Source organism: Ovis canadensis, chromosome 3 (assembly GCF_042477335.2).
Source record: "Ovis canadensis isolate MfBH-ARS-UI-01 breed Bighorn chromosome 3, ARS-UI_OviCan_v2, whole genome shotgun sequence".
Classification (NCBI taxonomy): Eukaryota; Metazoa; Chordata; class Mammalia; order Artiodactyla; family Bovidae; genus Ovis; species Ovis canadensis.
Window position 1 is genome coordinate 211,429,037 of NC_091247.1, and position 13,811 is coordinate 211,442,847.

At 33.9% G+C, this 13,811-nt stretch overlaps 1 protein-coding gene across 3 annotated transcripts; it reads right to left on the reverse strand.

Moving 5' to 3' along the window:
* Nucleotides 1-204: 204 nt before the first annotated feature.
* On the reverse strand, nt 205-13,574 carry KLRF1 (killer cell lectin like receptor F1). 3 transcript variants are annotated; one of them, XM_069586500.1, is made up of 6 exons: nt 13,363-13,574; nt 11,079-11,177; nt 9,633-9,788; nt 7,071-7,210; nt 6,177-6,289; nt 205-3,694 (listed from the first exon to the last, which is right to left on the reverse strand). In XM_069586500.1, exons 1-6 carry the CDS (start codon nt 13,445-13,447, stop codon nt 3,586-3,588), a joined length of 702 nt encoding a protein of 233 aa, XP_069442601.1. In that variant the 5' UTR covers nt 13,448-13,574; the 3' UTR covers nt 205-3,585. The 3 variants fall into 3 exon arrangements, with proteins under 3 accessions (XP_069442601.1, XP_069442602.1, XP_069442603.1); XM_069586501.1 differs by having other exon boundaries at nt 2,363-3,694; nt 11,079-11,306; nt 13,363-13,563; XM_069586502.1 differs by lacking the exon at nt 11,079-11,177 and having other exon boundaries at nt 2,363-3,694; nt 13,363-13,563.
* Nucleotides 13,575-13,811: the final 237 nt, after the last annotated feature.

The following is a 13,811-nucleotide window of genomic DNA, read 5'->3' on the forward strand; positions in this document are numbered from 1 at the left end:
TCAGAGATTGAACCTGGGTCTCCTGCATTGCAGGTAGATTCTTTACCCTCTGAGCCACCAGGAAAGCAATTTTTGCTTAAGCCATCTTAAATTTCAAAGGATAACTCAACTGCTATACATGTTCTCTTCTCTTTTGCAGTTCCCTTCAACTGAAACATTTCTCCTTTCAAACTCAATGCCTTACTTTTTTGTTTAGCCAATGTATACTCAAGTCTTCAGTCTGCACATTTATTTGACATTTCCTTGGGAAAATCTCCTTGAGTTAGATATCACACTAAGTTCTCTCATAATAACTTACTCCACTGCCTTTTGTAATTTGTATATAAAATTTGTGATTTTATATACCCAGTAAACGTTTCAGTTTTCTGTTAAGTTGCTCAAATGAAGGAATCACATCTCTTCATTATTATACACTCAGAACACACCATGAAGCCCAGTAACACAAAGATATTAAACTTCAAAAATATGTTCTAATTGGCAAGTGAATAACCATATCAATGATATGGACTATTACTTTTTAATGACTTTCCTAAGAATCAGGAGTGGTTACAGCAATGTGAAATTGAGGGACTTTATACTCATAGACTCTGTGACTAACCCAGAAATGCCATGAGTCAACACTAACATTTATTTGCTGCCTTAATTTCAAACTAACTTTCAAAGAAGATCATTTAATCATGCATTCTGTCACCAATTTGAGAACAAATTTACTTGGTCTCTCAATCAAAAAGCTTATCTTAAAATAAGAGTAATAATAACAGCTTCATTATGTAGTTGGGCCAATTAATTGAGACACGTTTAAACCTTTTATCAATGTTTCTGGATCATGGCAAGTGATAATAAACTGTAGCTTTTTGTTATCACACCATGATAATAATGATAATTATGAGCTCTGTCAACTGTTTGAGAATTCCAATAAAATGAAATTTATTAAGGTTTACTTCCTTTTCTCTTTGACAACAAAATCTTGAAATGATGTAAGAAGGATAAACTTGAAAGTTCTTATGTACTTCCTTCTGTAATAATGCAGGTTGATAGAGACCAGCTGATGCTGAGAAAAATTAGAAGAGCAGGATCCAAACAAACAAAATTTTTTAAAAGCACTGGAAAGTTTTCAAGGTAAATGAAGAAACAGGAAAGATTCCAAGACATAAAAAAATAATTTGGGAGTTACTCTTCTCCTAGCCATATCTTGGTGAAGAGTCATCTGCTCAAAATCTGGGCAGAAGGCCATGGCCAGCAGACACTGTCCTAGTTGAGGTAAAAATTTCTGTCAATCCACTTGAAAAAATCCTGAAGTCAAAAGAGGGCCAAAGATATTTAGCTTAATATTTTTCCTTCAAGCTGCTTGCCAAATTACTAAACTTCACAGGGAAAGAGGCTAACAAGAAAAATGTGAAAAGCAGAGTAGTGTTTTGAGAGTCATGTAGCATTGAGGAGAAAAAGTTCAATCTCCAACAAGGAAAGGCGCTTTAGTAATAATCCAGGCTCTCAGAATTTCTAGAGGTCTGGTCATGGGTGCTAGGATAAATAAGAAGTGGTGGAATGGTAGAACACAACAAAATATTAATTGATTAGAAAGATAAAAGAGAAACTTTACAATGGAGTCTGATAAAATGAAAGTGAAAGTCGCTCAGTCATGTCTGAATTTGGTGATCTTATGGAGGGTAGCCTGCCAGGCTCCTCTGTCCATGGAATTCTCCAGGCAAGAGTACCTGAGTGGGTTGCCATTAATAGGCACCACATTAACCATGTGAACAAAGTAAGCATCATAACAATGGAACAAAAAACTGCATCCTCTGAAAGAATGAACAAAGCTTCACTACATTATTGCTCTGCTATTCCTGCCAAGGAGACATAACTTGAATATAACTATGAGAAATAATCAAACAAATTTAAATTGAAGAACATTTTACAGAATATCCAGCTTGTAATATTTAAAAGCATCAGCTTATGAATGTCAAAGGTTAAGGAAGTCTTCTAGATGTTAGGAGATTAGACAAAGTAACTAAATGCAGAAAATATTTCTGATCTGGATATTTAGCTCAAAAGAACATTATTTGACAACTGGAAAATGTTATAGAGACTTAGAGATGGTAGCACTGTGTCAGTATTAATTTGTTGATTGATAATTGTATTTTAATTAAGTAGGTTATGTTTTTTGTAGGAAATACATATAAAAATATCCAATGATACTTGAAATTTTATAATGAAATTCATCAAATTGGCAACTAATTCTCAAAAGGTTTGGGGAAAAAGTAAGTTTTTTCCCCTGTACATATAATCTTTTTATAAGTTTGTGAAAGTTTCTAAATTTAGATTAAAATTGCATAAAGTCAGCAGCAAACCAAAAAAATTAACACTTTTTTACCGGGAATATCCAGTTTTAAAGTTTATATCATAGAATAAAAATGCTACCATTTAAAAACAAAAATCTGAAAAAAAAGTTAATGTTCATCAATAAAGGAGTGTAAAATATAAAGCCATGTGCATGCATGCCAAGTCGCTTCAGTTGTATCTGACTCTGTGTGACCCTATGGACCACAGACTGCCAGGCTCCTCTGTCCGTGGTATTCTCCAGACAAGAACACTGAAGTGGGTTGCCATGCCCTCCTCTAGGGTGTGGGGCCCTACGTAGGAAACCTTAAAAAAAAAAGGGGGGCTAGCTTTTGCAGTTGGAAGCCAAGATGGTATCCTGCAGAAAGAGATAGGGGCGTGGTCTATGTTAAAGTTTTTGATTGGCTCTCTTGACTTCATACACGTGGACAGTATGTGATTACCATAGACTCCTGTTAAGCTCATGATGGCTTGACCTTATATGCATATTATAATTTGACCTTTAACATGATTGGTGCAACTATGGCATATTATAATTTGACCTTTAACGTGATTGGTGCAACTATGGGAGGTCCCTCGCAGATCCCCCTTGCTTGCCTAAATAAACCAAGAGTTTGTGGCAATAAAGCGGAACTGGTCAGACGGAAACCCTGTGGAGTCTGATTGTCTCTCGCTCGCCAAGGGGCTGGGTTGGCGGACAGCAGGCTCACCTCTCCTCGGGACCCCTCAGCTTTGCTGAGGGAAGTTCCAATGCCTCTCACTTTCTGTGGAGCGCCCCCCGCACTAGGGGATCTTCCAGACCCAGAGATTGAACCTGTGTCTCTTACATCTTCTCTTACATTGGCACACACGTTCTTTACCACTAGTGCCACCTGGGAAGCCCCATAGGAAGTCACACTATGATATGACTCAGAACTATATGAAATTTTCATAGGATATTGTTAACAATAAGAAAAAGCAAAATAACAGAAAAGCAGATATAATTTGTTCACATTTGTTGTAAAAGAAAAGGTGAATTACATCATGAATATAAATGTATAGGTTCACTTTATATTATCACACAAAGAATCAGAGGGTATATTTTAGACTGTTAACATGAGTTACTCTGTGACTAGGACCCATGAACATGACTGAGGGAAAATAGAGAAGCCAGGTTGGTGTTTAATTGCAATTTTAAATTCTTATTCCTAAAGATTCATGTTAGATCAAAACTTTGATCCTTGATAACTCACTGTCACTTTTAAAATTTTAATATTGGCAAATCCATTTGAAAACACTGTTGCAAGTTTCAGAGTAAATTCCGTTTTCCTTGATGGCAGCACAGCTATTTTCTTGAGCCGGCCCTTTTATTAAAAATCTGAAAAGGAGAAGATAAAGATATTATTCATCATCATTGCTGAAGACATCCATTCTGTTCTCAGTTAAAAACCTCCCTCAATTAAAAGATAATTCAAATATTTAAGGCATTTTCAAATACTTAGAGTCATGAAACATTTCAATACCTCTGTAATTTAGTATTACTGTCTGTGATAGAGAATTCCAAAGTCTGTTTGTAAATGACAGAGCTAAGAAATCTGTGCTCACATTTCTATCCTAGTATTCTTTCCATTGTTCGATGTCATCCATTTAGATTAAAAAACTGGGAGCAAGTCACATTAAATCTTTCTTGGTTTTTCTTATCCATTTGTACAAAGTGATATAAATATTTACCTCATTATGTTGTTACAGAGGTTAAATGACTAGATGTTTGTAAAGAACTTAGTACACAAATTGACCTGCTTGCATTGGTGGTTCAGTGGTAGAATTCTCACCTGCCACAAACTGATCCATGTAAGCCCGAAATAAATTATACACTTATTGTAATACTTATCCATAAAGTGATGTGTTGAATACAGTAATGAAGTTATATATAAAATATTGTACTGCTGGTGATTTATTCTGTTAAGAATTTATTTAAACTTGGAAAAAAGGTTTAAGAAGGGGTCACAGAAAAGATATACATGATTTTCAAAGCTTCCAGAATAATAGTGGAAAAGTAAGTGTTGGATTTTCATATTGGAAAATACACCTACATTTGGATTTATATATGTTTATGCTTGAATTTTGTATTGAATGTTTTTGAACAAAAATCCCTAGGCATAGTCCAGAGTTAAAACTCAATCCTAAAGGTAGTGTTTAGTAGATTTAAGATGAGGAAGAAACCTAAGTTAGCATCTTCATAACTAGCCAGTCAGGTCATGTCCAGTGATACAACTTAGATCTCACCCATAATTTTATCCTCCATTCCAAATAATGTCTTCAGTTGACTTCCTTAGATTTATTAATTTAGTGCAGTGAGATAGAAAATGTGTGTGTCGTTCATTCGTGTTCAACTCTTTGCGACCACATGGACTGTAGCTCACCAGGCTCCTCTGTCCATGGAATTCTCCAGGCAAGAATACTGGAGTAGGCTGCTATTCCCTTCTCCAGAGATAGAAAATAAGTAATATTTAATAATGAAACAGGAGTGAAGGGACAATAACACAATAGTATTCATTAACCAATAGTATTGGTTACCATAGTGAATGTTTCTTATCACTGCTGTAATAAATTATCAAAAATTTGGTGGCTTAAAGCAGCACAAATTCTTTATCTTACTGTTCTAGATATCAGAAGCTCAAAGCTGGTCTTAAAGAACTAGAATCAAGTGTCTTTGGAGCTGTCTGCTGCAGGCACTGGGGAAAAACTTGTTCATTGCCTTTTGCAGGTACTAGAGGTTGCCTGCACTCCTTGGCTATCAGACAACTTGGACCTCTGCATTTATCTTCAAATCTCCTCCGAGCCTGCCCCTACTTTCTCCTTCTCATAAGGACTTATGATTACACTGGGCCCACCTGAATAATCCAGCATAACACTTCTATCTTAAGGTTATTAATTTAATCACACTCATGAGCTCCCTTTTAGACTTAAGGTAACATTCACAAAATTTGGAGATTAGAACATTTAGGGGCACCATTACTTTGCCTACCAACATAGGGATTATATTTGAGTTTACTGGTCCTACTATAGTATAATATAATTTTATAAATTAATACAAGTGAACAAAAGCATTCATAAAAATTTCAAAATCTCAATAATCTGCAGCTGCTGAGAACATTTAGGATTATTTTGTTCTGTCTTGTGTTTCTTATTTGTTGTTTAGCATTGCGATGATCTTACAATACAAAAAAAATCTGTAATTTTTTTTTTAATTACTAAAAATAACCAAAAGAAGCATTGATACCAGGGAAGGAACCAAGGGTAAAAGGGAAAGCATGATATTGGGAGATTGGGACTGACATACATATACTATTGATACCATGGATAAAATGTATAAAATAGGTAGCTAATGAGAACCTACTGTATAGCTCCAGGAACTCTACTCAGAGTTCTGAGGTGACTTAAATGGGAAGGAACTAAAAAAACAAGGATGTACAGCTGATTCACTTAGGTGTACAATAGGAACTAACACACTATTGTAAAGTGACTATAGCCAAATAAAATTAATTTTAAAAATAAAAATTTAAAAAATATTGAGAACTTTGAAAGCAGAAAGCTACATTGTTTCAATGTACCTTTCCATGATAAAGTGTGAATAGTTTTTAAAATCAGTAAGTGAACAATCATTATTGTTTTTAAGTCCTTTTCCTTTAATAACCAAGCCAAAATTTGTCATTACTCCAGCCAACATTCATTTTCATCCTTTCAAATTCTTTAGTACCAAGAACTATTTGAGTTCTTTTTGATTTGTTTATAGATGCTTTAAGGAGATAAATTCTCTGATAGACAATAGATCATAGTGCCTTTTGGGAAAGACTCACATCTTTGAATCCAAAGGAGAATCATCCACCCAGGTCCATGTTCTTTTCAGGGAAGTAAAGTTAAGCCCAATCCACACATAGTTTGATTGTTTTAGAGTTTTCTGTATAAAAGCCTAAAAAGTGGGTGATGAGTAATTAAATGAACAGGATAGCTTAATGATTTCAACATACTAAGTAAGATTTTAGAATTCTACTGGACAACTCACACTGTACATGAAGACTCTTATCCTAGTCAATCATCTTATTTACACATACATTATATATCATATGGACTTCCCTGGTGGCTCATCTGGTAAAGAATCCTCCTGCAATGTAGGAGACCTGGGTTTGATCCCTAGGTTGGAAAGATCCCCTGGAGAAGGCAACAGGCTACCCACTCCAGTATTTTGGCCTAGAAAATTTCATGGGCTGTATAGTCCATGGAGTTGCAAAAAGTTGGACACAACCGAGCAGCTTTCACTATATATCATTTACCAGGACATACACTGTGAAGTGAAAGTGAAAGTGGCTCAGTCCTGTTTGACCCTTTGCCACCCCATGTAGCCCACCAGGCTCCTATGCCCATGGAATTCTCCAGGCAAAGATACTGGAGTGGGTACCTGTCCCTTCTCCAGGGGATCTTCCCAACCCAGCAATTGAACCAAGGTCTCCTGCATTGCAGGCAGATTCTTTATCAGCTGAGCTGCCACTACTTGCAAATTTAACATCAATATTCAGACCATAATTACCCCAAGTCAAGGGAAGCACTGGATTCCAGCTCAGAATTTAAAAGGGCACCAAAAGTTCAGTAGCCAAGATAACAGATAATTTAATGAAAAGGTGGGAAGACATTTGAGATAAGCCATTTTAACTGCAAAGCAGCAAGTATCATAAGCCTGATACTAAACCACTTACCAGTTCAAGTTGGTTCTGAATAATTAGTAGATGAGATTTTTCCCCCAAACAATATCTATAACTGTCACTCCAACTTTTCATCTCATTAGAGAACCAATAGCACTTTTCTTGATAGTTCAGCCATTCTGATGAGCACATTCCTACAAATTGACAGTGAAAATACTTGCATATTGTATGAAAAAGAGTAGAGCTATGATAAAATCATAACAAAGTGTTCAGACTCAGACAAGTTATCCAAAATACAAATGAGATTCCATGAAAATTAAGAAAACTGATTTATTTTAAAATATGTCCTTTATATTTTTGTCTGTGTTAGCTCTTCATTGCAGCATGCAAGCTTCTCTCTAGTTGTATCATACAAGCTCAGTAGTTACAGCATGCTGGGCTAGTTGCCCTGGGGCATCTGGGGTCCTAGTTCCTCCACCAAGGATCTAAACCAGGTCACCTGCATTGGAATTTAGATTCCTAACCACTGAACCATCAGGGGAAGTCTCAAGAAAATTAATTTCGTAAGATGAAGCAAAACCTGTGTGTGTGTGCTAAGTCACTTCAGTTGTGTCTGACTCTTTGCCATCATGGGATTCTTCAGGCAAGAACACTGGAGTGGGTGGTCATGCCCTCCTCTAGGAGATCTTCCCCACCCAGGGTTAGAACCTGCATCTCTTATGCCTCCTGCATTGTTGGTAGATTTTTACCACTATTGCCACGTGGGAAGTCTGAAGCAAAACCTAGACAGATATAAAGGGATTTTTTTCATGTCATAATCTAATATGATTACTAAAATAATATGTACCAGTCAAGATATATATAGCATTAACAGAGAAGGCAATGACACCCCACTCCAGCACTCTTGGCTGGAAGGTCCCATGGACGGAGGAACCTGGTAGGCTGCAGTCCATGGGGTTGCTAAGAGTCAGACACGACTGAGCGACTTCACTTTCACTTTTCACTTTCATGCATTGGAGAAGGAAACGGCAACCCACTCCAGTGTTCTTGCCTGGAGAATCCCAGGGACGGGGGAGCCTGGTGGGCTGCCGCCTATGGGGTCACACAGATCGGATAGGACTGAAGCGACTTAGGAGCAGCAGCAACGCTATGAGAGATTAACTATTATCTATACCATTTGCTTAGCATTTACCCACACAAAGTTTTAGAAGTCTTTCTCATTGCTTTATGTGTGTAAATTGTTTTTAATATCTCCTTTCTGATATTAAGTAATATTGAGATGAATAACAATTTTTTATCCTCTTTATAATTACAGGTCTTTTGACTTTCTTAAATTTAAGTTAAGGCATTCTCAAATCGAAACAGACTTTCAGAATAACAATGAAGAAAAATGCAGTATAATATAAAAATATAAGCACGGATCAACATAACTATTCAAACTTCTGGCCTTTACAATCTCTTTATTTTCTGAGACAAAATTTATGTAGCATACAGTTCACAATGCTAGCCATTTTAAAGCCATTTTTTAAAGTACAAAAGCCATGGGTTTTAGAACATCCAAAAAGTGTGCAAACATGATGCACACCTATCTAACTCCAAAATAATTTTCTCACCCCAAAATGAAAAGAGGAGTGTGGGATTTCTCTTTAGGGTGATGAAAATATTTTGGAAGTAGATAGATATGATAGTTGCACATTTGAATGTCATAACACCATTGATGTTTAATTTTAAATAATTATATTTGTTAACATTACCTCAGTAAGAAAATTAACAGGAAATTAATTTCTTATAGTTAATTATGCAGTATTTAGACTGACTTTAATGAATGCTTAATGGCATCTATTTGATCCTATGTTTACCCATCAAAGCTTTCTTATTTTTGAAAAAGTTTTATTACATAATGAGAAATTAGATAGCCAGAATATAAAAAAGTGGTAAAATTATAATATTTCAATTGGATAAGGACTTGTACATGTAAACAGACAGGTAATCTGAAAGAAAAGAGTGTTAATAAGTAAATATAATACATATGACATTTTTACATGAGATAAGGAAACTGTAAACTAGTGGATTTCAGAAAATTATTTGACAAGTAATTATAAAATAAATCAACTGTACCTTTTTCATATATCAAACTATCAAATAAAAGTCAAAGATTTAAAGAATAAGTGTTAAAAATTTAAACTAAAACAAAAGTTGAAAGTAGGAAGAATAGGTTCCCAAAATTCTGGACGATTGGAAGTTCTAACTTTAAAATCATAACAGATAGCCTGTTAGATATAATTACTTTTATCCATTTTGTATTTGAAAAAAGGATAAATGAGGCAAAAAAGTTATTTACATCATTCCTTATGATCAAAATTAATTTTCCATGTTTATATATCTCAATATAATTTTAAATTCCTAGAGGGAAGGGCCTTTTTATGTTGTTTTACAGATCTCCTCCCACAACGACAAAAAATTAAAAATATGTGAATCAAGTTTTGAGTAAAAAGTAGATTTATATCAAATCTTCACTAATTTTGTCTACTACATTCCTGTTCAATGGGATTTTTTTTTCAAACTTAGAAAATCCAAATGATTAAAAGTGATAGAGGCCAAAGCCTTGAGAGATACCTTTATGACCTGTAGCTCTTGAAGCACAGTGGCCTGCATCTTTCTTATGTATATTGCCTCTTGTGTCACTGTTGACTTCCAAGTATCCAGTATCATCATGCTGGGTGATGTTTGAATCATATTCTTTTAGGCATTTTGGCAGCACTTCCTGAGAAACTTGAAAATAGGATTATTTTAAGGTTGGGAAAACATCTTCTGTAGGCAATGTCTCAGAGACAAATTCTTCAGAACAATTCAGATGGTTGGAACAAGAAATAAGGGATAATGATAAATTTTCTTCTAAAACATGTTTGTGTTTAATGAAAAATGAATTAAATTATTACACAATGAATTCAAGTATAGCATGTGTATTTGCTTAGGATCTATTCTGTGCCAGGCATTGTCCTAAGAACTTGTCATACAATAATAAATAAAGCAAAGTTCTAGTTCTAGGGGTTATGCATGCTCTTTCCATGCTTCCTTTTTTTTTTTTTTTCCATGCATTTTTTAAAGTGCACCAACAGGTGCATTTTCATTCCTTTTTAATTTAATTATTGGAATATGGTTGCTTTACAAATGTTGTGTTAGCTTCTGTTGTACAGCATAGTGAATTAGCTATATATATCCTCTCTCTCTTGAGCCTCTCCACAGCCATTTCACCCTTCTAGGTCATCCCAGAGCACCGAGCTGAGCTCCCTGTGCTGTCTCCACTAGCTGTCTATTTCACACATGGTCATGTACATATGCCAGTGCTACTCTCTCAGTGCGTCACACCCTCTCTTCCCACTCTGTGTCCACAAGTCCATTCTCTACATCTGCATCTCTATTCCTGCTTTGCAAATAGGTTCATCAGTACCATTTTTCTAGAATTCATATATATATGTTAATATACAAAATTTGTGTTTCTTTTTCTGACTTACTTCACTCTATATGTTGTATTTAGCCCAGTCTACCCTAAATTTTTTAATGTTTTTTCCACTAAAATATGAGATTTCTCACCATGCCTATTCCTTTTTTTTTTTTTTTTTAAAGGATTTGTAGCAATGTTTGGAGTCTAAAGATTGCTCAGCAAATATTTGGACAAAATCAAGAGTAAACTGAATTCAACTTTAAATAATAATATATAATTTTTTAAGAAAAATAATGTAATTCAATCTATTCACAGATATCTAAGAAATCCTGAAGTATGATTTCAAATACATTACATACACACACACTTACATACACTTTTCTCCTAGTAAACTGTATGCCAGTTGAATACAAGATATGTACCTGATTCGAATACTTAATCAATATGTTATTGTTGGTATAATATATTACTTTATACATAGTTAAATCATTAAATCTTTAAATTTAATCTCATTAAATCTTTGTTAGTATAAATAAGAATGAATGAATATGAAAAGAGTAATAAGAAATAAGCAAACATTTTTCATATTTTAATTTAATTAAGATCTTTTAACTTACCTAACAGACTCAGGGTGATCAAAGTCAAAACTAGAATACCATTTAGTCCTCCAGATATCCCCAATAAGATTTTATATCGGTGTGACATCACAGAACAGTCTAACAGATTAATCACATAAATTAGCTTGGAAAGTACATTCTTGTGAAGTGATGGCAATTGTAATAACAAGGTAGTACACAATATAGATTTTGAATATCATAGAACGTTAGGGAATAGAAACATAAAACCTAAGGAAACAGAAAAATATATATTTATGTTATTTAGCAATGATACTACTCTGGATGATCAGAATGGTGGGAAGAGAAAAGCTACCTTTGAAGTTGCCAATCCCAGTCAAGAACGAGTGTAATAAACCACAGAACAGTACCTCAGGGAACTAGTGCACACCTTTTCTCTTATAGTAATACTAACAAAAATAGTAAAATAAGTTTTATCAGAGTTCAATTAAGGAATATTTTACATTTCCCAGATTGCTTTTGGATATTTTGATATAGTACTAATGATAGTCAATAAATTTCAATGTAAAAAATGCCATTATATTAAAAATCAAACAAATGATTATCAGAAAATGTTATGATAAAGAGTGGTGAAGCCTATTCAAATTCAATTCAGACTTAATTATTTCTCATATGTATCATGGGATAACTTTCAAAATATGAATTTGAGGCATGTTAAATTCAGCATTATGAAGAAACTAACATTTTCATTACCTTGAGAAGTGGTATAATTTAACTTAGAAGCTTAGAACACAAGCACTTTACCATCAAAAATAAATGTATTTTAAACAAGCAAAAACCAATGACCTTTAAGAGTGTTCACACAAAAATCTTAAACATGTTAGTAGTAGTCAAAACATACCATGATCATGTTGAATTTATTCTAGGAATACAAGAGCTGTTCAATAGTAAGAGATCCGTTCATCTCATATTCATAAAGCTTGGGGAAAATATGTCATCATCTTACAGAAGTAAAAAAACAAATGATAATATCCATCACTTATGCTAAAAATTAAAGCTGAAATCGATGGGCACTTTTTCAAGAGAACAGTTCTTTGCCTAAGGAAGCTAATATCATACTTAACAGAGATACATCACCAAAATAAAAAGCAAACAAACAAAAAATCAGTATATCATGAATACAGACTTGAACAAGTGGAAATTAAGCCATGAGTACTTTGAAGGCTAAATGTCAGAGATAAATGTTCCTTAAGTTGATTGATAAATTAGGAAGCATTTAATATACCATAAAACTACATCTCTTTGTTTTTTATTTTGTTGTTTCTAATGAAAGTGTCTGCAAAATGTATTATAAAATTATTCAGAAGAATAAACAAGTAAGAATACTTAGGTAAACACTGAAAAAGATGGAAATATAAAATTGTTGATTAGATTAAAATGTCATATGTCTAATTTGAAACTTTACAAAATGTTAGCAAAATTTACTAAATACCAGCAAAACATATTAGTAAATAATGATTATTAGCATGTGCCACTTAAAATACTAGGAGTTGCAAGTTTATTATTTTACACTTTCCTGACCTCTTTTTCTGTGCTAAGACACATTTTGGTTTACAGATGACATCTACAAACTGAATGTGAGAAAAGTTTTCACAGAAAAGCCCCTACATTTTGTGGTCTTTTATGTTAATATCTCTATTGTCAAAACAAGTGTTTTTACCTGATGAAAAACATATTTTAAAATTTTTGACATGCTCAATTGAAAGTTGATATTTCAAAATGTCATTATTTTATAAATGGTAAAAAGGTGAATGACCAGCACCAAAGATTCACTTTTTAATTATTAATTTTAACTAGATGTGTATATTTCCTAGGTATATCCTTAATAATATGAGACAAAATATTACTTCAAAGCAAATAGCTGTTAGTCCCATATTGATAAAGAGAAAGAGAGAAAAGATAGATGCAGAGACAGAGAATGGGAAATATCGCAAAAATGAAACAGTCCAAGAATAGAAAAAAAAAACCCAGAATAATGGAAACTTCTATCCACATTAATATTCATATGAATATTATTGTTCAATCTCCAAGGCACTTCCAACTCATTGCAATCCCATGGAATGCACTGTCTCACACCATCTTCCAGAATTTGCTAAAGTTCATGTCTATGGCAGGGGTCATAGATTTATGAAGTTTCTCAAACCCCTTCACCATGACAAGGCAGTGATCCAAGAAGGGGCATATGAATATCAACTCATAGTAAATCCTCACGCTTATTAATCCACAACAATTAAAAAAAAAACACAAAAACACTTGAATTCCATACCTTGACATTTAAATTGAAATGTTTGGATAGAACTCCTTTTCTTCGACTGTATATTCAAGGTCATGTATGTTTCTTCATCTTGCATCTTCAAATGTAGGTGAATGTGTATGTAAAAGTGTATGTTTTGCTTTTTTAAATATGCAATAAGAGAAGAATAATAAACCCACTCCTAATCAGAGACTGTCCTCAAATGGTCCACTCAAGGAATATACAATAGGTTCACAGTTTCATCCACTGGTGAAAACCTCAAAGGAAATGCTATTTTTAATTTCTGAGCAAAAGATAACACATAATTTCTCAACCGTCCACCACACATTGAACTTAATATAATGTTTCTTTTTTCTTTTAAAACTTCCTCCTGATAAATTTGTAAGGTCAGGGAAATGAAAATTGTACCCTTCTTAGAGCCGAGTTAATAATAGCTAGTTGGTTGCTTCCATGTTCTGGCT

Bases quoted from the DNA above. Each gene is read 5' to 3' on its own strand.
- KLRF1 (XM_069586500.1), bottom strand. From the start codon at position 13,447: ATGCAAGATGAAGAAACATACATGACCTTGAATATACAGTCGAAGAAA. The intron at 9,789-11,078 runs GTAAGTTAAAAG...CCTATTTTCAAG, and splicing joins GATCACCCTGAGTCTGTTAG to TTTCTCAGGAAGTGCTGCCA. The intron at 6,290-7,070 runs GTAAGTGGTTTA...CCCACTTTTTAG, and splicing joins TTCAGAACCAACTTGAACTG to GCTTTTATACAGAAAACTCT.